We start from the raw sequence: 25261 nt of genomic DNA, 5'->3' as shown, positions 1-25261 counted from the left end.
TTTAGGTGAGCAAGGAGGAGTGGAGATCGGCAAAGGAAGGCAGAGGCAGGGACCACCTCTGTGACCGCCACATGGTAGGCCACGGGGGAAGGTAGGCAAACTGGCTGGGCCATGTGGGAGGCAGCTAGGCCGGGATTCAGGGCTTGCTTGCAGGCTCACCCAGGCAGATCAGGGCTGCTGATCTGGGCTGCAGGAAGAGCGCTGTGTGGGATGCAGCCGTGGCAGCAAGGGCAGGCAAGCTGGCTGGCCCACAGAGACCGTGTAATCAAAGCAAGCGAGGGAGCCAGACAGAGAGCAGCAGCAGCTATGCTGGGTGAGTGGGCAAGATGAGAAGTGACCAGACGGGGTGGGGCAGGGCCAGTGCAGAATTTTAACAACCGGTTCACCCGAACTGGCCCGAACCAGCTGAACCTCACTACTGGTTAACAGGAAGAATGATTGCTTGTCACCCTTTGTAGTATATGTATCTCCACATCTCTATTTCCACAATTGCTATCTCCAGCAATTCTCTCTCTCAATGACATTTCATCTGATATTCATCTCGTTCCCTGACTTTGCTTTTAATACATCCTTTTAATTAAAAAAAAACAAGGGAGGGATCTTTTGCAAAAGAAAACACTGATTTCATGTCTTCTGTATTCTTAGAAAAATAAAATGGTGGACAGCGATCTGCTTATTTAAAAGTGTGCCTGCCTACCTAGAAGAAAGGAAAAAAAAAGACATTTGGGGTCACGAGGGTCATACAAGGATGATGACGTTGGGCAAATTCCCCAATGAACATTGAGATGTCATGATGGGCATGATGTCATTGTGGCTTATATCTATGTCTATGGAAAGGTAGAAAGTACTCTGGCAGGGGAAGGTTATCGAACAGCAAGAAGGAACATTCATCCCAGTAATTTTGGTCTAGTGGTTAAGGCATTAGGGTAGAAATCAGGAGATGATGAGTTCTAGTCCTACCCTAAGCATGAAAAAAGGAGAAAGAGAAAGAAAAGGAAAAAGAGAAAAGGAAAAATAGAAAAGAAAAAGAAAAAAAGTTGACTGGTGACTTTAGGCAAATTGCCGGGAGACAATGAGTTCAAATTCCATTTTAGGCATGAAAGCCAGCATGCTTTAAACTGTGTGGACTTCAACTCTCAGAATTCACCAATCAGCATGGGAATTGAAGTCCTCATATCTTAAAGATGCTGAGGTTGATAAACACTGCTCTAGAGACCCCCAACAATTGTGCTGAGACAACAATAATATGAACAGATTTTATACTGCCTCAGGAAGGCTGGATGAGGCTGGAAGACATGAATAAGGAAATGGCCTAAAATCATTGACTCCAACAACGTTGAAGATCCATTCCCCATGCTGGCTGGGGAATTCGGGGAGTTGAAGTCCACAGGTCTTAAAGTTGCCAAGGCTGGATACCTCTGCTGTAGAATTTTATTGATGCAAATGAACATATATTAAGGATTATAGTATCCAGATTCTTCTCTCAAGCTACAAAGAGGTAATGAGAACCAAGTTCATCCATCCTTTCACGCAAAAAGCCAGCCCCAGTTTTCTCTGAATTTCAGCAGCCTCCATTTGTGTGGAAGGAGAGAAAGGTCTTTTTAAAAAAAATGTCTTTCTATGATTAGACCTTAAGGAAATAGGAAATAGTTGTTGATGTCTTTCAGTTTATTTTATTTTATTATTTTATTTTATTTTATTTTATTTTATTTTATTTTATTTTATTTTATTTTATTTTATTTTATTTTATTTTATTTTATTATTTTATTTTATTTTATTTTATTTTATTATTTTATTTTATTTTATTTTATTTTATTTTATTTTATTTTATTTATTTTATTTTATTTTATTTTATTATTTTATTTTATTTTATTTTATTTTATTTTATTATTTTATTTTATTTTATTTTATTTTATTTTATTTTATTTATTTTATTTTATTATTTTATTTTATTTTATTTTATTTTATTTTATTTATTTTATTTTATTATTTTATTTTATTTTATTTTATTTTATTTTATTTTATTTTATTTTATTTTATTTTATTTTATTTTATTTTTAATTTGCCACCCATCTCGTGTACAACAACTCTGGACATCTTACAACATTGTTGTACGATTGCTGGAATTGGGTATGTCTAGTTTAATGAAAAGAAGGATAGGAGGTATATGATAGCAATGTTCCAATATTTGAGGGACTCCTACAAACATGAGGGGGGTCAATCTATTTTCTAAAGCACCAAAAGGCAAGACAAGAAACAATGGATGGAAATTAACCAAAGAAAGAAGTAACCTAGAACTAAGGAGAAATTTCCTAATTGTGGTAACAATTAACCAGTGGAACAGCTTGTCCTTCAAAAGTTATGGGTGGTCCATCACTGGAGGCTTTCAAAAAGAGACTGGACAATCATTTATGTGAAATGGTATAGGGTTTCCTTCCTGAGCAGGGAGTAGGACTAGAAGACCTCTAAGGTCCCTTCCAACTCTGTTATTCTGTTAACATAAATTATTAAGAGGTTTATTGGTCATTTATCTGCTCTATGTCCCTGACTGAAATGACATCTGCAAATACTATATTATATTAATAACTCTTCCTCCAGGAGCTCAAGATAGCCTTCAAAACTTGCTAGCAATTTCATCTAAGCGACCTGAACAACAATTGACAAGAATACAGTAAACATTCATATTCTGGCATCTTCCCAAGCTATGGAGAAAGGATGCAGGATTTTCTCCCATTTTTGACCGAGCAATGACTGAGCTTCAGGGTTTGCGTGATTCTTTACCCAACAGTTGTGTCTCTCTGAACATTCAATAGATTGTCAAGGAGAACTGATAGGTTGTGGCAAGAGCCTGATAGATTTTAATCAAGGATATGTTTTGTTGGGCAATTTAATCCATTGCCCAGATAAGTCCTTCTCCAAAGGGCATTTGGAGATGGTAAATTTCTGTGTCATGTTTCTGCTCTATATCAGGATCTGTGAATGATTGATGTGGCTGAAAATTCACTCTGTTTCAGCTATGTCCAGCTTGTTGGGGGCTAGGGGTGGTAATACTCAAAGTGGAATGAACACAGGGCAGCGAAGAGCCAAATTCTAAGTTGTTGGCCGTGCCTTCTTTCTTTATATTTACCATCATTGTTTGACAAGGCAGTGCTATGAGGCTTCCTGACTTACCAAACATTTGTTGTGAAAATAAGGGAGAAGAAAAGCACATTTTCAAATCTCAAAAGACATTAAGAAAAGGGATGTCAAGTCCTCAATGGAAAGTTACAGAATGATAGAATCACAGAGTTGGAAGGGATCTTGGAAGTCTTCTACTCAGAACTCCTGCTTAAGCATTAATTGTTCTCAAGAAATTTCTCCTTAATTCTAAGTGGGTTCTCTCTTTGATACGTTTCCATCTATTAATTCTTGTCACACCCTCAAGTGCTTTGGAGAACAAGTCAACCCACTCTTCTCTATGATAGCCCCTCAAATATTGGAAGACTGCTATCATGTCACCCCTTGTCTTTCTTTTTGTTACATTAGATATACCCACTTCCTGCAACCGTTCATCATACACTTTAGCTTCAGTCCCCTAATCATTTTTGTTGCTCTTCTCTGCACTCTTTCTAGAGTTTCAGCATCGGTTTTGTAACGTGGTGACCAAAATTGGATGCAGTATTCCAAACGTGGTTTTACAAGTGCAAGTATAAAGCAGTAGTACGACTTCTCATGATCCTGATGTTATTCCTCTGTTGATGCAGCCTTAGGACTGCCCTGACTTTTATGGAAGCTGCAGCAACTTGCTGGCTCATATTTAAGTGATTATCTACTCGGATACCTAGATCCCTCTCACAATTACTACTGTTTACTATAATGTTTTCCTCTAAATTATCTCCAGATTTTATGTATTCCTTCCCAAACAGGAAGAATACAATATAATAACAGAAGCCCAAATCTAATACTCTGTTTCCCCTAAAATAAGACATCCCCTGATAATAAGCCCAATCGGGCTTTTGAGCACATGCACTAAAATAAGGCTCTCATGAAAATAAACCTGAAAATATTTAAATGCATGTGCAGCCGGTCCCCACCATTTCCTCTGGTTTCCTCCATGTGCCCCAAACTAATAAGACCTCCCCGAAAATAAGGCCAAGCACTTATTTTGGAGTTCAAAAAAATATAAGACAAAGTCTTATTTTCAGGGAAACACGGTACAGTATATCTTTCAGAGGAGAAAATGACATCTAGCATTTTTTTAAATGACCTTGAATCAGGGTGGAGTTGGGGTGACAATGGAGTTGAGCATTTACTGGCCAGATGCCCTTCCAGATGCCTACGGAGAGGTCATAGCCAATTTTTTTCTCTCTGCACCCGGAGAGAGAAATATCTGCCACTACCTAGGATTGAACTCACAGCCCCGATTGTCAGGTGAGAGTTCCACCTCTAGGCCACAACACTGCTTCTATGATGACATCTGGCATTGGCCTGTACTGAAGCTGTACTGAAGCTTTAGTACAGGCCAATTTAGTACATTGGCCTGTACTAAAGCCCCTCCATGGATTACTGCCTTGTTGGGGTGAAGGGGCTTGCGTAGCTCAATGAAGCTATGAGCTATGCCATGCAGGGCCATCCAAGATGGACAGGTCATAGCAGAGAGCTCTGGCAAAATGTGATCCACTGGAGAAGGAAATGGCAAACCACTCCATTGTCCATAGGAACCTGGAATGTAAGATCCATGAATCAAGGCAAGCTAGATGTGGTCAAACAAGAGATGACAAGACTGAACATCAACATCTTAGGAATCAGCGAACTAAAATGGACAGGAATGGGTGAATTTAATTCAGATGACCATCAAGTATACCATTGCGGGTAAGAATCCCTCAGAAGAAATGGAGTAGCCTTCATAGTCAATAAAAGAGTAGGAAAAGCAATACTGGGATAAAATCCCCAAAATGACAGAATAATCTCAATTCAAATCCAAGGCAAACCATTCAATATCACAGTAGTCCAAGTCTATGCCCCAACTACTAGTGCTGAAGAGGATGAAATTGACCAATTCTATGAAACCCTACAGCACTTTATAGAATTAACACCAAAAAAAATGATGTCCTTATCATCATGGGGGATTGGAATGCTAAAGTAGGAAGCCAAAAGATAACCTGAATAACAGGCAAGTTTAGCCTTCGAGTGCAAAATGAAGCAGGGTGCAGGCTGATAGAATTTTGTCATGAGAATATGATGGTCATAGCAAACACTCTTTCCCAACAACCCAAGAGATACTCTACACATGGACATCACCAGACGGTCAACACAGAAATCAGATTGACTATGTGCTCTGCAGCCAAAGATAGAGAAGCTCTATACAGTCAGTAAAAACAAGACCATGGCTCAGATCATGAGCTTCTTGTTGTGAAATTTAGGCTTAAATTGAAGGAAATGGGGAAAAGCTCTAGGCCACCCAGATATGAACTAAATCATATCCCTGATGAATATACAGTAGAGGTGAGAAATAGATTTAAGGAATTGGATCTGATAGACAGAGTGCCTGAAGAACTATGGACGGAGGTTCGCAACATTGTACAAGAGGTAGCAACTAAAACCATTCCAAAGAAAAAGAAATGCAGGAAAGCAAAATGGCTGTCTGAGGTAGCTTTGCAAATAGCTGAGGAAAGAAGGGAAGCGAAAGGCAAGGGAGAAAGAGAGAGATACACCCAATTGAATGCAGCATTCCAGAGAATAGCTAGAAGAGATAAGAATGCATTCTTAAATGAACAGTGCAAAGAAATAGAAGAAAATAATAGAATAGGGAGGACCAGAGATCTCTTCAAGAAAATTTGAGATATGAAGGGAACGTTTCATGCAAAGATGGGCATAATAAAGGACCAAAATGGCAGAGACCTAACAGAGGCAGAAGAGATTAAGAAGAGGTGGCAAAATTACACAGAAGAACTATACAAGAACAAGCTTAACATCCCTGAAAACAATGATGGGGTGGTCACTGACCTCAAGCCAGACATCCTAGAATGTAAAGTCAAATGGGCCTTAGGAAATCTGAGCAACAACAAAGCTAGTTGAGGTGACAGTATTCTAGCTGAGCTATTCAAAATCTTAAAAGACGATGCAGTATAAGTGCTACATTCAATTTGCCAAGAAATTTGGAAAATTCAACAGTGGCCACAGGATTGGAAAAGGTCAGTTTACATTCCAATTCCAAAGAAAGGCAATGCCAAAGAATGTTCAAACTATTGCACCATTGCACTCATTTCACATGCTAGTAAAGTTATATTTAAAATCCTACAAGCCAGGCTCCAGCAATATGTGGATCGAGAATTACCAGAAATACAGGCAGGATTTCGAAGAGGCAGAGGAACTAGAGATCAAATTGCCAAGATATGCTGGATCATGGAGAAAGCTAGGGAGTTCTAGAAAAACATCTACTTCTGCTTCATTGACTATGCTAAAGCCCTTGATTGTGTGGATTACAACAAATTGTGGCAAGTTCTTAAAGAGATGGGAGTACCAGACCATCTTATTTGTCTCTTGAGAAACCTATACGCGGGTCAAGAAGCAACAGTGAGAACTGGACACGGAACCACTGATTGGTTCAAAATTGGGAAAGGAGTCCGGCAAGGCTGTATACTGTCGACCTGCCTATTTAACTTATATGCAGAGCACATCATGAGAAAGGCGGGACTAGATCAATCAAAAGTTGGAATTAAGATTTCTGGGAAAAATATCAACAACCTCAGATATGCAGATAATACCACTCTAATGGCAGAAAGTGAAGAGGAACTCTTGATATGGGTGAAGAAGGAGAGTGGAAAAATTCGCTTGAAAGTCAACATTAAGAAAACTAAGATCATGGCATCCAGCCCTCTCAATTTCTGGCAAATAGATGGGGAAGAAATGGTGGTAGTGATTTTATTTTCCTGGGCTCCAAGATCACTGCAGATGGGGACTGCAGCCAAGAAATTGCTCCTGGCGAGGAAAGCTATGGCAAATCTAGACAGCGTACTAAAAAGCAGCGACATCACCCTGCCAACAAAAGCGTGCAAAGTCAAGGCTATGGTTTTCCCAGTTGCAATGTATGGCTGTGAAAGTTGGACCATAAGAAAGGCTGAGTGCCAAAGAATTGAGACCTTTGAACTATGGTGCTGGAGAAGACTCCTGCAAGTCCCTTGGACTGCAAGGTGATCAAACCAATCAGTCCTAAAGGAGATCAACCCTGACTGCTTTTTAGAAGGCCAGATCCTGAAGATGAAACTCAAATACTTTGGTAACCTAATGAGAAGGAAGGACTCAGTGGAGAAGACCCTAATGCTGGGAAAGATTGAGGGCAAAAGATGTTGTCCATGGGGTCACAATGGGTTGGACACAACTTCACAATTAACAACAACAAAAAGCTTTACACCTTTCTTCCCTACTAATCATGATATGCAACTTGCAATTTTCTGTACAATCAGGAATTTGTGTAAAATCCAAGAACATAATGACAAGTACAGCTGAAAAAAGTATGTCCATGAGGTTAGCAGGAACAGATTTGTTCAATTTGATGGAATCTTTACTTTTTTTATACAACCACTTTAGTGAAGATTTCCAAACATAGTAAGGGAACTAATAGTATTTCACATTATTTGGAAAAATAGTATTGAAACTCAGGGAAAGATTGATAAAACTAAGAGAAAAAGCCTTTTCTTTTATGCTAGGGCACAACTGGAGACAACTGGGCTTCTTGGAGAACAAATTTCATAGAAGCAGGCATAAGTGATCACGCAATATTGGAATTCACCATTATGCAAACACAAGTAGTGTTCTACTACTTGTCAAACTAGAGTCTTAAACTTTAAGAGAGCTAATTTCAATAAACTTAGAGAGAGCTTGAGAAGGATTCCATGGATGAGAATCCTCAAGGGGAAAACTCAAGAAGCTGGGGAAATTTTGAAAAGTGAGATTATAAAAGCCCAGTCTAGCACAATACCAATGAAGAAGAAAAATAATAGATCTTTAAAGAAACCAGCATGGCTGCATAAAGAACTCTCTAACAAACAGAAAGACAAAAAAGACAAGTATAAAAAGTGGAAAAAGGGACAAATAACTAAGGCAGAATATCAGCAAATAGCCCGAGGCTGTAAAGATGAAGTGAGGAAAGCTAAGGCTCACAACGAACAAAGGCTTGCGACTAAAGTAAAAAAATAACAAAAAAAGCTTCTTCCAACATATTAAAAACAAGAAAAAAATCAAGGAAACAATTGGCTCATTGCTGGGAGAAAGTGGCAAGAAGGTGACAAGCAACAGGGAGAAAGCAGAACTACTTAACTCATTTTTTGCATCTGTCCTTACACAAAAGGAAAAAATAGTCCAACCTATCAAAAATAGCACCACAAAAAACAGATTACGAACACAATTTAAAATAGGGAAGAAAATGGTAAGTGAACACCTGTCTACCCTAGATGAGTTCAAATCACCAGGACCAGATGGATTACACCCCAAGGTTCTGAAGGAACTGGCAGACGAGATCTCAGAAATACTGAACTACATCTTTCAAAGATCCTGGAGCACAGGGGAACTGCCAGAGGATTGGAAAAGAGCTGATGTTATTCCCATCTTCAAAAAAGGGGAAAAAAATAGATCCAGGAAACTACAGACCTAACAGCCTGACCTCAATACCAGGGAAGATTCTGGAAAAGATAATTAAACAATGAATCACCGAACACCCAGAAGCAAACCAAGTAATAACCAAAAGCCAACATGGGTTTGTCAAAAACAGATCATGCCAGACTAATCTTATTGCATTCTTTGACAAAGTGACAAAATTAGTGGACCAGAGGAATGATGTTGATATAATTTACTTGGACTTTAGTAAAGCATTTGATAAAGTAGACCATAACCTACTACTAGATAAAGTAGAAAAATATGGGTTAGACAGCATCACCACCAGATGGGTTCGTAATTGGCTGACCAACCGCACTCAACGTGTAGTCCTCAATGGAACTGCATCTACATGGAGGGAAGTATGCAGTGGAGTATCTCAGGGCTCTGTTTTAGGCCCAGTGCTCTTCAACATCTTCATCAATGATTTGAACGAGGGGATAGATGGGCAACTCATCAAATTTGCAGATGACACCAAGCTGGCAGGAATAGCCAACACTCCAGAAGATAGGCTCAAGATACAGAAGGATCTTGACAGACTTGAACATTAGGCGCTATCTAACAAAATGAAATTCAACAGTGAAAAAAGCAAGGTTCTACATTTAGGGAAGAAAAACAAAATGCATAGGTACCGTATATGTGGTACCTTGCTCAATAGTAGTAACTGTGAGAGGGATCTTGGAGTCCTAGTGGACAACCATTTAGATATGAGCCAGCAGTGTGCAGCAGCTGCCAAAAAAGCCAGCACAGTTCTGGGCTGCATAAACAGAGGGATAGAATCAAGATCACATGAAGTGTTAATACCACTTTATAATGCCTTGGTAAGACCACACTTGGAATATTGCATTCAGTTTTGGTCGCCATGATGTAAAAAAGATGTTGAGACTCCAGAAAGAGTGCAGAGAAGAGCAACAAAGATGATTAGGAGACTGGAGGCTAAAACATATGAAGAATAATTGCAGGAACTGGGTATGTCTAGTTTGATGAAGAGAAGGACTAGGGGAGACATGATAGCAGTCTTCCAATATCTCAGGGGCTGCCACAAAGAAGAGAGAGTCTAGCTATTCTTCAACCAAAACCTCTTGTCCTGAGGGCAGGACAAGAAGCAATGGGTGGAAACTCATCAAGGAGAGAAGCAACTTAGAACTAAGGAGAAATTTCCTGAGAGTTAGAACAATTAATCAGTGGAATAATTTGTCTGCAGAAGTTGTGAATGCCCCAACACTGGAAATTTTTAAGAAGATGTTGGATAACCATTTGTCTGAAATGGTGTAGGGTTTCCTGCCTGGGCAGGGGGTTGGACTAGAAGACCTCCAAGGTCCCTTCCAACTCTGTTATTCTATTTTATTCTAAGTAGCAAAAAGTCTTCTACAGAGGATCTCAAACTGGAATATTCTAGAACAAGGGTGTTCAACCTTAGCAACTTTAAGACGTGTGGAATTCAACTCCCAAAATTCCCCATGCTGGCTTGGAAATTCTGGAAATTGGTCCACAAGTCTTAAAGTTGCTAAGGTTGGACACCCTTGTTCTACAGCCATTGTGCCAACTTTGGTAACTTTCTAAACAGAGCATAGAATAATAAAGTTGGAAGGGAACTTGGAAGTCTTTTAGTCCAACCCTCTGCTCGAGCATGACTTCCAGGATTTCTGTCTAGTATGACTTGGGATTCTGGGAGAAATATTTGGAGCATCTTCTCTTCCTCTGACTTGTCTCCTAATTCCAAAACCGTACCTGGCGTTTGGCTTCCCCACATTCCACTTTTTAGACCATAGATTTCTTTGGACATCATGGTTTGCTATTTTTCTGTTTAAAGATTAGTCTTGCTAGAACCCAAATTTTATTTTTGTTGGTTTCAGAAAAATGAAACAGTGTTCCTTACCACTAGAATTAAACAGTAGACAATTAAACATTGAAAAAAGCTAGCGCTAATTTAGTGTTGGCCAAAATTAATTTCTCCCCCTTCTGCTGTTGCCTTGCCACCATGCCAAAATATGCTTACCTGTCCTCACTTGAGGGATCTTTGGTGCTCTCTGAGCTTGGTTGTTTTCTTGCATATGTTTGATTACCCAAACTAGGTAACATCATCAGTGCTACTCAGCAAGAAAACAACCAAGCTCAGAGAGTACCATGGGCCCCTAATTCTCCTTTATTGTCCACATTTGATTGTAAAATTCTCAAAAAAAGGGCTTTCTTTGTTCTATATATGGTAAGAATTCCAGTATTTCTGAAAGAAAAGCTCTAAACATCTTCAAGGAAATGGGAGACAATAATGACCTCACTTTTGATACTCCAGCATTAATACCAATTTCATCTGAAGTGAAGAATATGAAATACAGATGTAATTTAATTTCATCTCCTTCTCTTCCCCTTGCCATTCGGTTTAATCAAGCATAAAACAGGAAGATATATTTGCTGGCATTTTTCTCTTCCCCTTTTTCCCTCTCTTGGTCCCTCCTTGAAGAACTGGCAAGGCAGCACATTTTTAATAAGACAACAAGAAAATGCTGATTAATTTCATTATTTTAGCTTTGATTTCAGAACAGGGATGTGAAAAGATGAGGCTGTGTGTATTTCAAATTACTTTTGCTAGTCAATTGCCTTGAGAGCTTTCTGTGGTAGGAAATGGATTCGGGCAGTATAAATATATCAATACATCTGTCATCATGGCATACATGAGGGATATGCAAATTATCAGTGTAGGAGAAGCAGCAATGATACAGGTGAATGCGAATATTTCCTTAAAGAGACAAAGAAACTTGCATTCTCACCAATCCAATCCAGTGATATTTACAGCAAGAACTGTAACCCTATCCTATGAGCAGTCAAGATGCTGAAATTCTTAGAATATCACAGTACGTAATCCTAGAAATCTAGCCCAAGGGCTTTGGTACAAATTAGCACAAATCAATCAATCAGTCAGTCAGTCAGTCAATCACTAAAATAATTAATTAATTAATACTAATTAATTTGGTACAAGAAGAGATTACACGAAACTTGGCTCAAAAACAGTAACTGTGAAAGAGACCTTGGAATCCTAGTGGACGATCACCTAATGATTAGCTAACAGTGTGTGACAGCAGCCAAAAAAGTTATTACAATCCTTGATTATATAAACAGAGGCATAGAATCAAATCACATGAAGTATTAATACTGATTTATAAATCCTTAGTACAGCCACGCCTGGGATACTCCATCCAATGTTGGTCACCATATTACAAAAAGATGTTGAGACTTTGGAAAAAGTGAAGACAAGAGCAATTAGGATGATTAAAGGCCTGGAGACTAAAACATATGAAGAACAGTTACAGGAGTTGGGTATGGCTTGTCTAGAGAAAAGAAGGACTAGGGCAGTGGTGTTGAACCTTTTTCTCATGTGCCGAAATGTGCACGGGTGTGTTGGCACCTATAATGTAATGGGGGGGCCCTGCGCATGTACGCAGACCCCCCCACGCTCCCCCGACCCTGGCACATGCTTGCGTGACCCCCCCATGCTGCCCCGCCCCCCCGTGCATGTGTGTTCGACCCCCGCCCCCCATTTTGAGCCTAGTAGGCCTCCCGGCAGCCTCCTGGGCCCACAAACGTGCCGTGGAGGGGGCGGCGTCACCCCCCCACGTTCCCGCCTTCTCCGCATATGTGTGCGTGACCCCCACCCGCTGCATATGCACACGCCCCTCCCGCATTCACCCCTCCTCCCTGCATCCCGAAAATCAGCTGGCTGGTGGGAGGCACGTGTGCATGCATGGTAGAGCTGAGCTGGGCGACGGCTCGCATGCCCACAGAAAGGGCTTGGTGTGCCAGCTATGCCAGGTTCGCCATCGCTGGACTAGGGTGACATGATAGCAGTGTTCCAGTATTTCAGGGGCTGCTACAAAGGACGGGAGTCAACTTTTTCCCAAAACACCAGAAGGCAACACAAGAAGCAATGGTTGTAAACTAACCAAAGAGAGAAGCAAATAACCATTTAGGCTTGCCTAAATAAATTGTGGGTGCTGGCGGTTTTTAAGAAAAAACTGAGCAGCCACCTATCTGAAATAGTATAGGGTCTCCTGCTTGAGAAGGGGGTTGGACTATAAGACCTCCAAGGTCCCTTCTAGCTCTATTCTGATTGATTGGTTATTCCAAGTATCTACCTTACACAATCCATAATATTCAGGTAACCCTTGACTTACAACCATTCATTTAAGGACCATTCAAAGTTACAACCTCACTGAAAATAACTGACTTATGGTTAATTCTCACACTGAGGACCATTGCAGCATCCCCACAGTCACATGATCAAACAAAAATCAAGGACTACCTGTATTCTCCAAGCTTTCCTTGTACTGTTACAATGCACCGAATTGTGTACACCTTTTAAACCATTTAAATGGCTCCCTCTTGTTAACTATATATGAACTCTACTGGACCAGTCTGAGGGGGGGAAATCCATAATTTGAGACTAGCTTCAAATTCACAAACATCCTCTATTTTCAATTCTGGATTTCAAGTAGAGGAAACATCTTCAGACTTTTTTTAAAATAGAAACCAAACTTTCCCACTATATGTGACCTCAAGAATACGGTAGTGTGATTTCCTGATATTTTGAGGTTGTAAAAACATGAAAGCTAAGATAAGTCTTAAAAGAGGTTTAACATAAGTTAAATAACATGAATCTCCTCTCCCCCACCCCCTACCCCCCAAAAAGGAAGAAAAAATGGTGTATTTGGCTTATGACCGACTCATAGAAGTCTTCATGACTGACTCATAGAAGTCTTCAGTTAAATATATTAATTACAATCATGAAAAGTTTACCAATTTCTGATTTACTGAATTTTGTACTGAACTTCAGCCAGAGACAAATATTCTACAATGATGGTGAATTTAGCACCAGCTATCTTCTATGGTTATTTTGAGAATTTTAAGGAATCTGTTCCCTAGACTAAGTTTCTTAAATAAAGCCATTTGTGTATAATAGGAATAATCAATGTGAACTGTTTCTCTTTGTATCTTTCATTCTGGCCTACTCACCTATGATACCCTGCTGATTCCTCATCCAAGTATTAATTAAGGCTTCAGCTCAAGTTGGCTAAGCACTGCCTTCTGTATTTCAGCTATGAAATGATGATAGTTTCACTGCCAGGAAATTATAGCCCACCTCTAAATCCATACCTAGTCTTACATCATAATATATTTCTTTGGGTTTGCTTACCTGATTGTGCCAACCCAGTAAATTGTGGTTTATTCATGGTTAATCAAAGTAGTATTGCATGAACATTATAAGTGATGTGGGATAAGCAGATGTTGTTTGGTTAAAGGTATAAAAATATGGAATATTTCCCAAAGCATGGTGGCGCAGCAGACTAAAGCACTGTTATTAACAGTGCTGTTATTAACATCAGCTGCCTGCAATTACTGCAAGTTCATATCTCACCAAGCTCAAGGTTGACTCAGCCTTCCATCCTCAGCCTTCCATCCTTTCTAAGGTAGGTAAAATGAGGACCCAGATTGTCGGGGCAATAAGCTGACTTTGTATAAAATATACAAAACTATGAAGGCTATTGCTTAACGCATTGTAAGCCACCCTGAGTCTCCGGAGAAGGGCGGCATATAAATCAAATAAAAAAAATGTGTGTATTATTATCTCTTTTATTCATTAAACATGAAACTCAGTCAACTGAACATTTTAAAACGTGTCACAAATACGATTGACTGGTGCTAATGGTTGATACGGGTTGCTGTCAGCGTCCTAGGTATCAACCAAGTACCTTCTTAAGATGTACGATGTTCCGAGTAGCAGTTTTTTGCAGTTCCGATGGTCTTATTGCAGGAAACTGCAATTTCTTAATATGTTTTGTAAAATTTGTGGACATAGTACCAGGTGCCCCGATGACAATGGATATCACTGTTACATGTTTCATCCATAGCCATGTAGTTTCGATGGCCAGGTCATGATATTTCGTGATTTTTTCCAGTCCTTTTTCTTCTACTCTAGTGTCTCCTGGTACAGCGATATCAATAAATTGTATGCTTCGATTTTCAACAACTGTGATATCTGTTGTGTTGTGTTCCAAATGACGATCCATCTGTATTCAATTTATTATAATTTATTATTATTATTCGATCATTGTACAGTCAGCCAGATGTTCAGACTGGGTTTGGCATTTTTGTCTACCTACTGAGTCCTTACCAAGGACCTGGAATAGGCAAATTTGGATGTTTGACGGTGTTGGGTTTTTTTGTATTTTTTTTTTTATTTTTTCCAACATAAACATAAAAAAGAAAAATTTTCTCAAGAACGAAGTCTTGGTCTGGTCACACATGGGTATACTAGTTTAACAAATAAAAACAAATAATTTTAACCTAAATTCTAGCATCTTAATTTAAATCGTTCTCTTATCTCATCATATATCTTAATCTCCTACTAAAGCAAAGCTCATTTTTATATTCAATTATAAATTCAAATCAAAATTCAATACCGCTCTGTCTAAATTCTTTTTCCATTGCTCCTTTTAACATCAACATTAAACACAGAAACAGTCTAATCTATTAATCTATATATTTACCTTACAATTTTATCACTACAAATCTTAGTTTCCAAATGTATACAATTCAATTTTTATTTCAATCTATTAATCAAAATTTCTTTCTATTTTTCTCATTTTCTAGACCCAATTCATCCTATCTTGATCTTAAACTTTTACACAGACATCTCAAAATTTTCCATTTCATTTTAATTATCGCCCAACATTTTCTTTTTCACCCCTTATTAATAATTATTCTTCAATGTATTCTCCTCATTCTCCTCCATCACTCCCCCTATTGTTTGGCTGATTTCCAGCATAGCATATTTTGGCTGAGTTTTCAGCATATTCTCCTCCATCACTCCAACTATTGTTTGGCTGATTTCCAGCATTTTCTCTTATTTTGGCTGATTTCCAGTATGCTTTATTTTGGCTGATTTCCATCATTCTCCTCCATAGCTCCACCTATTATTTGGCTGATTTCCAGCATTACTTATTTTAGCTGAGTTTTCAACATAATCTCCTCCATAATTCCAACTATTTATTTGGCTGATTTCCAGCATTTTCCATTGTTTTGGCTGATTTCCAGCATGCTCTGTTTTGGCTGATTAACAGGATTCTCCTCCATAACTCCACCTATTATTTGGCTGATTTCCAGCATTATCTTATTTTGGCTGAATTTTCATCTTATTCCCCTCCTTAACTCCAACTACTATTCTACTAACTTATTTTAAAATTTTCTTTTTCAATATGTTGTCTATTAATCCACTGTTTCCAACTATACTCTTCTAGGGTGTATCCCCATCTATTTCTTGATATTAATCATTTCCAACATATGTTAATTATGACTTCCCTCTGTGTACCTTAGTATATCATCTATAATCATTAACAATTAATCATCATGATCATCCACCACTTTGTTATCAAATTAAAACTAAAACGTGTTACATCAAATTATGCTTTTATGAAAATATCACTTTTAGTCACCTTAACTTCCCACTTCTATTTTAATTATCTTTTATTTTTAATTTTCTATCTTTATTTTACCATAAGCACTTCTTGTTTTTATTTAAAGCTCACTTAAACTTTGAACCATTTAAACAATTAAACATTCAAACATTGCTATCTGATTTGCTTCTTCATTTCCTTATCTGTCCATAAGCATTTCAATTCAAAGTCAATACTTCCACGCTTAGAACGCTACTTATCCTTTTTAATTCTATTATAAAATTTGTTCCCAGTAAAATCCATCAGCTTCTCCACTTCCGTTCCTGCGCCAAACCTTTTGTTGCTGCGCCAGTTAGTTAAAAGTTTATTTAGTCATTGTGTTTCTTCTTTCTTTATAAAGCCATTAGAAGACAGAATAGGAATCTCCAAAGTTCAAAAAGCCATAGTTCTTTTCAAAGTAATCCACAATATGTAACAAGTCAAATAGGTTCTTATCAGAAAGAAACAAGTTTCCGCAATCAACACTTTCACTTAGTCACAGCTTCAATCGCCATTTTGAAACATTTATGTAGCAATCTGTTTAATCTCTTTGTCTGGCTTTTAAAGGTGACAAATCCTTAATTATCGCTTTTCTCTTTTCCAAAAGTCAAATCCATTTCAGTTTTAACAAGAAAATTTGAATATCCAGCTCTATTTGGTTAATAAGCAATTCATTCCAATCAATCAGTGTTAAAGTAAGATTCTTAAAGGGTCTTTAACTCCTTTCCTTACTTTACAAGATCTTCAAGCCCCTCAGATCTTCAGCCACTAGGTAAGGCTGGGGGTCTTAGTTGTAAATATCCTTATTCACACGTTATTTCTCGCCTGGGTTGGTGTCACTCATCCAGCTCCGAAGCACATCGTCCTTTCTTCCTTCCTCCTGCGCATTGTTTGTCCCGATTTGTCGCGGTCTCGAGGCAGCCGCCATGGCTGCCGTCCCCCACTGCTGCTGTCGCTGACTTAGAGGGTTGCCTCTGGCCTCCGAGGAACTTGCCCGTTCCTCTCGGCCGCCCAAGGGGTCCCTCTTTTTCCCCTGTCCCTTCAGGACAGGGTAAGTCCACAGACCTGCAGCGGCGGTTTGCCAGACGGGCTTTTTGCGGGGCTCTTCAGAGCGCCGCTATTTCCCCAACTGTATCCCCGCGACACCAAACCGGAAGTCAAATTTTTATTGTTGAAACTCTAGCAGAGCGAGGAAGAATTACATTCCACTTTTTAAGTCTGAAGTCCACATTATTATATATACTTGTTCTTATTTTCGTTGAGCTTTGGGTCAAAAATCTTTGGCAGATTTCCCTCCCATCAAATCTTTTCTCCTTGTTTTCCTGCATACACCTAGCCTCTAACTATGGGAAGCGGCTTTCTGATATGAGTTATGTATCTTAGTGTAACTACTAAATCAGGTAGCATTGCTGGTAATATATTATAAAGTGCAGCCGATTAATGTCTTTCTTCATTTCAAGTTCACCTCCAGCACACATTAGAATGCATGGCTCAAATTCTAGCCAAAAACACTTTCCATTGTTAAATTAAACCTGCACACTTCTCCAAAGCTTAGTAGAAAAGTTTTAGGAATCGTACTGTATATAGGAGCCCAATCTGTGGTTGAAGAGTTGCTTGAAAGTGAGATGGGTGGCATATAAATTTATTTTATTTATTAATTAATTTTTTATGTCTCTCCTGTAAGGTGATTAATAAATATTTATTATTTATTAATAAATAATAATAATTTATTAATAAATTATTAATACATTCTAACTGTATTTCCACTCAACTCTTTTGTAATGTGATCAGGATAGAATAGAAGGCAAGAATAGAAAACCACTAAGGGATCCTTGGTGCTCTGTGAGCTTGGTTGTTTTCTTGCAGATGTTTCATTACCCAAACTGAGATGGATCATACATCAACATCATCCTAGCCCTGTAATGTTACCTACTTTGGGTAATGAAACATCTGCAGGAAAACAACCAAGTTCAGAGAACACCAAGGATCTCTCATTTCAACCCTGACACTACAAATATTCTCCTTTACTGGCAGAAAAACCACTATTGGATATTTTCAAAATCTTTTTCTCGGGACCAAATGGATGACTACCTCACCATTAAAGTTTTACAAACCCTTGATGGTAGATTTGCTGTCTAGCTTCCTTGGCTAGTCACACTCTAGTAAAGCCCCATGGAAAAATGATTTCTCAGAGTCAAAGAAGTAGAGAAAAATATTACTTGGGGGGAAAATGGGTGCAGCCACTTCATCTATCAGAATTTGTTGAAATGGTCTCCTTTGAAATAATTACTAAAGGAAATTTTCGTCAAATGGAATAGAAACTGGTAGAAAATGCATAGAATTTTACCTACGTAACCTTTCATTCCTTTCCCTGCAGTGATTTTTAAAAGGTCTTTTGCAATCCTGATTGTCTCTCTAAACCTCTTATAGCTTGGACTGAAAATGGATCTATCTATCTATCTATCTATCTATCTATCTATCTATCTATCTATCTATCTATCTATCTATCTAATCTATCACCTATACCTATCCACCAATCATCCATCTTCTACTATATTACTTGCCTGCCCATCCATCCATCCATCCATCCATCCATCCATCCATCCATCCATTTTCTTGCTTTAAGGAAGAGGGGTTGGGATTCTGATACAATATTTCCCAAAGGCCCCATAGGTTCTGAGTGAAAAAACAGAAAGAAAATGAGAATATTGGAAAAGATCTTGGAGATTTTGCATCCCAACTACCTCTTTCACAGGGACCCTACAAAACTGCTTTTGCTTAAATAAGATTTTGGGGTGGTGTAGGACTAGTAAGATTCAGGTTCTGTCATGAATACTCTCAGGGTAATTTTGGATCAGTTCCTCTCTCTTGGTTCAGCTTACTTCATAGGTTTATTTTGGGGAAAAGTGAAGATATGCTTTGTATGCTGCTTTGAGAGGCTTTATTTGTAATTCCAATAAAGATCAGTAAGTAAATTTGGAGACTTATCCCTAAACATATCAGGCATGGAAGCTAGGTCCACATATGAAGCCCCAATTAAACTGATTTATTGTTACTTGGTGTCTATCTGCAGGAATTCTCAATTAATGGTTAGTACCTGCTTGGAGTTAGATAAGCATCAATAGAATTCAAGGGAGGTTGGACTTACCGTATTTTTCGCAGACACACCGGACCATAAGACGTGCATTAGCTTTAGAGGAGGCAAACAAGAAAAAAAAATCTGCCTCTGCCTCCCAGCATCCATCTGGTGTTCATCTGGCTAGCATCCTTGCAGCAAACAGCCTGCTCAGCTTCATCATGTTATTGCAGTCCCAACATGTAGCTCATCAGGGCTCTGCTCCATTGTGCCCACCATCAGTCACCTGAGCTGAGCTGGCACTGGGGAACTCTGGAGCCTTTGCTGCCGAGCAGCTGATGGGTGGTTGGATTGGCCTCCCGGAATAACGCAGATCAGTTGTTCTAGGTGGCGTGGATCACTGCCGCCTATCGCTGCCACCACCAATTGCCACCGCCTATCACCACTGCTGTTTGCCACTGCCATTCGCTACTGATCGGCCGATTTCTGATTGCTGCCACTGCCGGTGAATTACAGCAGTGATTGGCAGCGGCGATCCTTGCCACCTGGAACAGCTGATTGGCGGTATTCTGGGAGCCCGATCTAATTGCCAATCAGCTGCTCGGCAGCGAAGGTTCCAGCATTCCCCGGCGGGAGTGAATGGCAGCAGTGGTGATAGGCAGCGAATGCCACCGGCACCCCCACCCCCACAATATTTGCTCTATAAGATGCACAGACATTTCCACTCACTTTGGGGGGGGGGAATGTGTGTCTTATAGTGCAAAAAATATGGTACTTCCTTTGTGGTTACATAGGGTCTAGGCTGATCCCTCTCTTGACTCCAGCCCCAGATTCTGCCACTCCTTCCCCTACATACACAGGCAGTGAATTGAGATACAATTGGGGCTTTTACTGAACTCCTCTCTCCTTATGGCTAGTTAGAATTTGCTCCAGCTGCACATAGATTCCACCCAACACATCCTTTTCCATCTCTTTCACAGTCATTCGTGAAGGTCTAACTGGTTATTAAAGGTTATTTTATTTCCTGATATTTCCTTGGTTCAAAAATAGCACTTTTTAGGAAATATCCTACAATTGGCCATATTCACACAACATACTTACCCACATCTTGGGTTTGCACTGTAGCTGAACCATCAACTAACCCAACTAGGGTCAATTTTTGTTTTTTTGTTTGTTTATTCATTTGTTTATTTACCTATCTACCTATCTACTACTTACCTACTTACTTATTTACTTACTTACTGATTTATATTTTTTTATTTCTTAACCAACCACCTCCCTCAGAGAATTTGTACCCCACAGTAAGCCACAAGGAGAAATAAACCAAGGTTAAAACTAACTAAGCTTAGCAAGTTAAGCACAGGCAGCCTATAGGCTTTGATCGAGCTGGTGAGATTGTGTGAAGCGAAGGCAAGCATAGACTAAGACTAATATCTCATTAAAGCATGGAAGCGTGTGTGTGAAATGAAACCATTCGGCCTTCAGCAACATGAAGACAAAGGATTCCATTCATGAAAACAAAGAAGGTTCCATTCTCCATTAACTCTGGTGGAAGCTCTTTACTTCCTGTAGAACAAAATCCCCTGTGAGAAGCTGATAAACAAAGCAGTTCTGGTGGCTTACAAATAACCATGACGTCACCCTTTTCAATTCTAGCTCTGGGGAGTTTTCAAGGAGAATGACATCATTCAAAGTGGTAGCCTCTGGTATTAGAGGTAAAGAGTCTCAGGAACCTGGAAGCCTCAGGGAAGCCTGAAGAAGAAGTCCTGTGATATGTCCACCTTGTATCTCCAGAAACACAATGACTGTAGCCCAGCTATGCCCTGAGGGATAGAAAGCTGCAATCCAGATGTACCCACTGCCATCGAAGTAAGATTTAAAACCTGGGTGAAGATCATGTTGATAGATGCTTCATTGTGCTTCACATTTTATCAGCCCTTCCAACAGTGGCAAGAATTTTTCTCTCTCTCCAAATCTCTCTGGGCAGATCTTCCTTCCAGCCTTGTCATGTAATGTTGCAAAGATATAAAATTGATTGGATCCATATGGAAAGCCTTCCTCCTGAGAAGACTGCATCCATTGCCGACTTTCTCTCCGGCAGGCCAATTACAACAGCCACGCTCCCTCCCTCCCTCCCAGCTCAGAAGAGTTTGGAGACCCCCTCCCTCAAAAAACACCCCCCAGGGGCAAACCAAAGTGACATCCCCCTCCGAGCTTGCACAGAGGCACTTTGGAGACACACTGAACACATCCATTCCAGACAAAGGGACACACCCTGCAGGCTGCCTCTCAGATGAACATTTAAAACAAGTGCCTCTGATTAAAAGATTTTTAAAGATTTTTAAAAAACCTTTAAGCTAAAGGTACATAAAGCTCAGTCTTTTTTTCTTTTTACAAAAAAGAAGAAATAAAGGGTTTTTTTTCTTCATTGTTACTGCAGTAAAGAATAGAATTCTGCTTTTTCTTTCTTTCTTAAAAAAAAAGCACATTCTAGCGCAAATTTCCAAAGCAGTGATGACATCAGCATTATATTTAATTCCCCACCACTGTTTTGGCTAATCTTGCAAGCTTTAAGGCAAGCTGCATTTAGCTTTGTTGCCTCTCAATACTGCACCATCGGTGCTCTTAGAGCCCATCAGCTGGTGAGTGATGAATACCCGGGCAAAAAGTGCACAAATCTAACAGACTGCATTCACACATGCTGAAGCATTTCTGCAGGATACAAGCGAAGTGCACATGCCTTCAGCCAGTCACACCCACTGCAAAATATTTGGTCAAAGCTTTCATGCTCACCAAGAATTGGAGGAACAGCTGCTTTACCACATAATGCATAGAAAGGATACTTAAACACTAAGGCTTTATAAAGGGTGTTACCAATGTGGGTTTGTGGACATACTTAAGTCTTAAAGCAGGCTTCCAACCTCCTGCATTCATAATACTCAGATATATTGCAAAAAGTGTAATAGTCCTAATCTAGAAGGTCAGGTAATGCAGCCTGTCTAGAAACTCACATCCTGCAAAGATATTGTAGACAGGATCATTTAGATTCACAGATGCTCTGACGTTAGGGAGATAAGTCTCCTAAATGTAATTCATGGGTCCACAGATGGGTACCCATATCTCCTCCTTAGGCAAGTCAACTAATGGTCCACAGAGACTCCTCTCTGCAAGCCCACCGGAATGCCTGTCACTACAGAGAGGCAGAAAACATACACTACAAGACATGACATCAGCCCACCCGCCTAAATGAGCAGGCATCCCACTTCCAGTGCAAGTTATGGAAACATGTGCACAAACACACCCACCATCTGGACTGAGATCATTCAATTACATGCCTTTCTAGATTCGCATCCATGCTGTATGCTCAGCGATGTATTTTAAGCTTCAGGGGAAGAAATCCATATTTAAAACAGGGTGGATTAGAACTTCTAATATTCTAACAAGGCTTTATTTCTTCCTCATGCTGCAGGGATTGCAATTAATGGCAGGATCACTGAGAAATGTACAAGAGATCCCCATCTATTTAAAGGATTTCAGAGGGGTTGACTAAGTCACAACCAGAATAAATCATTTTAAAGCTAGACTAGATCCTTTCCAATAGACAAGATGACAACCCCCACAATCCCCAGTTATCTTGCCCATGCTGTCTGAGATTTATGAGAGTTATAATCCAAGATAGCAGGAAGAAAGCTGGGCTGGACAGCCACAGTGTACAATTTGAGGGGTGAGGATCACACTTGATTCTTATGTACAGTCAAGTCCAAAAATAAGATACAGCTGTACTTGCTTTGATTAAAATTAGATTGAATTATATATGAGTGGCATGAATCCCCCCCAGGATTTAATAGTTTCCACAAACTATCACATTATAAATTAAAATTTGGTGACAACTTTTAGATGACTCCAGTGGGTCACATCAAAATTTCCAGATACTTGCAGTGAATCTAAAATAAGGAGGTCCCAATGATATAGAGCAGTATTTCTCAACCTTGGCAACTTGAAGACGGGTGGACTTCAATTCCCAGAATTCCCCAGCCAGCATGCTGATGCCCTTCTTTCCTTTCCTTCCAGCTTTCCCAGCATTAGAGCCTTTCCTAGAGATTGCCGAATGTTGCTTACTCTGAAATTAAATTTCAAGATGGGTATTCTCAGCAACTTTAAGAGGCATGGACTTTAACTCCAGCATGCTGGCTGGGAAATTCTGGGAGTTGAGGTCCACACATCTTCAAGTTGCCAAGGTTGAGGAACACTGATATAGAGTGTTATATGCATCCATCCAAGGATTAAATATGAACTCTGACATACTTTTGGACAACCGCCCCAAAGATAAATTATTCCCATCACTGAAATTCATAGTTTTAATTTTAGCACCCTGAATCAGGATCAAAGTGTCATCTTCCTTGGGCTGAAACATGGGGCCATTCCTCATCTTTCCTGGAGTTATTCTACAATGCTGTCCTTCTTACCTTCTTCCAGTTCATCCATGCTGCCAATCTTTCTGTTGCCATCAATGGTGTAAATGTAGCGAACTCCCTGAGGCAGATTAATGTTATCAGACAGAGAACGGGTCAGATCAGCAAGCAAGGCATCAAAGCTTCGAAAGCGGTCACTGGAGACAGCATAAACAATCCCCTTGAAATAACGGTCCCCATTGCGGTAGAAACGCACTTTCTTTGCCTTCTTCTCATTGCTCAGCGCCTGTAAGGTCCTGGTGCGGTAGAAACTACAGTGGGCGCTGTGAGTGGGACTTGGCAGGCCATTCATTCGGGAGCCACGCATGTTTCTGGACGCCTTATCTCTTTCGTCAAAGTGTCCAAAATCAAGTTCCATTGCTTGGTGACCCCTAAAGATGTGAAGCTGAGGCAGAAGAAGAAGGAAAAGAATGGAAGCAAAGAAAAAACAAATATAATAATAATAATAATAATAATAATAATAATAATAATAATAATAATATATTATAATAATAATAATAATCCAGCATGGTTATCTCATTTGCTGTGTATACTGTCATTTTTGTGTATATAATAATAATATAACCGTGATATCCATTGTCATTGGGGCACTTGGTACCATGTCCAAGAATTTTATAAGATACATCAACAACAGCTTCCTGCAATAACACCAGCGGAACTGCAAAAAACTGCGCTACTTGGAACATCGTACATCTTAAGAAGGTACTTGGTTGAGGTACTTGAACACCATTGGCATTGACAAATTTGCCATCGGTCAATTGCAAATGGCGTCTTTATTGGGAATAGCTTTCATCCTGTGATGATATTTGTAACACCATCAAATATGCACATCTGCCTATCCCAGGTACTTGGTAAGGACTCGATAGGTAAACAAAAATGCCAAACCTAGTCTGAAACATCTGGCTGACTGTGCGATTAATTAAGGCAACCACCACCTTACTCAGAACTGCCTATATACTCAGATGTTACCTTAACAGCTCTTAGGTCCTTGGTTAGGATTTGAACTGTTAAGTTTTTACCAGTCCCAGACTGTGAATCAAATTGAAAATTAAATCAATAATAATAATAATAATAATAATAATAATAATGATGATGATGATGATGATGATGCAAAAATTACTGGGAACACTAAATCGACAAAGTTCTTGAAAATGAATAGGTCAAGATCTTGTGGGACTTTTGAATCCAAACAGACAGACATCTGGCCTACAACACACCTGATGTCACTATTGTGGAAAGGAAAAAAACTCTGGTTCGTTGATATTGCAATACCAGGTGATACACGAATTGAAGAGAAACAACTAGAAAAAATAACAAAATACCACGATCTGCAAGTTGAAGTTGAGCAATTGTGGAGGAAGAAAGCAATGGCTGTACCAATAGTAACAGGAGCCTTTGGAGCAATACCCAAAGGGTTGCCTAGATACATGGAAAGTTTGAATTTATCAGACCTGAATATCCTGACTTTGCAAAAAACTACCTTACTCGGAACTGCCTATATACTCAGACGCTACCTTAATAGCTCTTAACGTTCTTGGTTTTTTCTCCAGTCCCAAACTAAATCAAATTGAAGATTACATCTTTAATAATTAATA

The 25261-nt window shown here is 39.4% G+C and overlaps 1 protein-coding gene across 8 annotated transcripts in view; it reads right to left on the bottom strand.

The window, feature by feature from the left end:
* DCX (doublecortin) overlaps positions 1-25261 on the bottom strand; it is a 130139-nt gene that overhangs the window by 91424 nt on the left and 13454 nt on the right. For all 8 annotated transcript variants that reach the window (XM_060692054.2, XM_087877495.1, XM_034435064.3 and 5 more), the window contains exon 2: positions 23661-24051. In XM_060692054.2, the coding sequence (XP_060548037.1) occupies positions 23661-24024 (364 nt within the window). In that variant the 5' untranslated portion in view covers positions 24025-24051. The remainder of the gene's footprint in view (positions 1-23660; positions 24052-25261) is intronic.

The sequence above is a fragment of the Pantherophis guttatus genome, chromosome 12 (genome assembly GCF_059756535.1).
Source record: "Pantherophis guttatus breed Tessera chromosome 12, ASM5975653v1, whole genome shotgun sequence".
NCBI classification, from domain to species: domain Eukaryota; kingdom Metazoa; phylum Chordata; class Lepidosauria; order Squamata; family Colubridae; genus Pantherophis; species Pantherophis guttatus.
The sequence above is the reverse complement of the archived record's forward strand: the minus strand, read 5'-3'. Positions and strand labels throughout refer to the sequence as shown.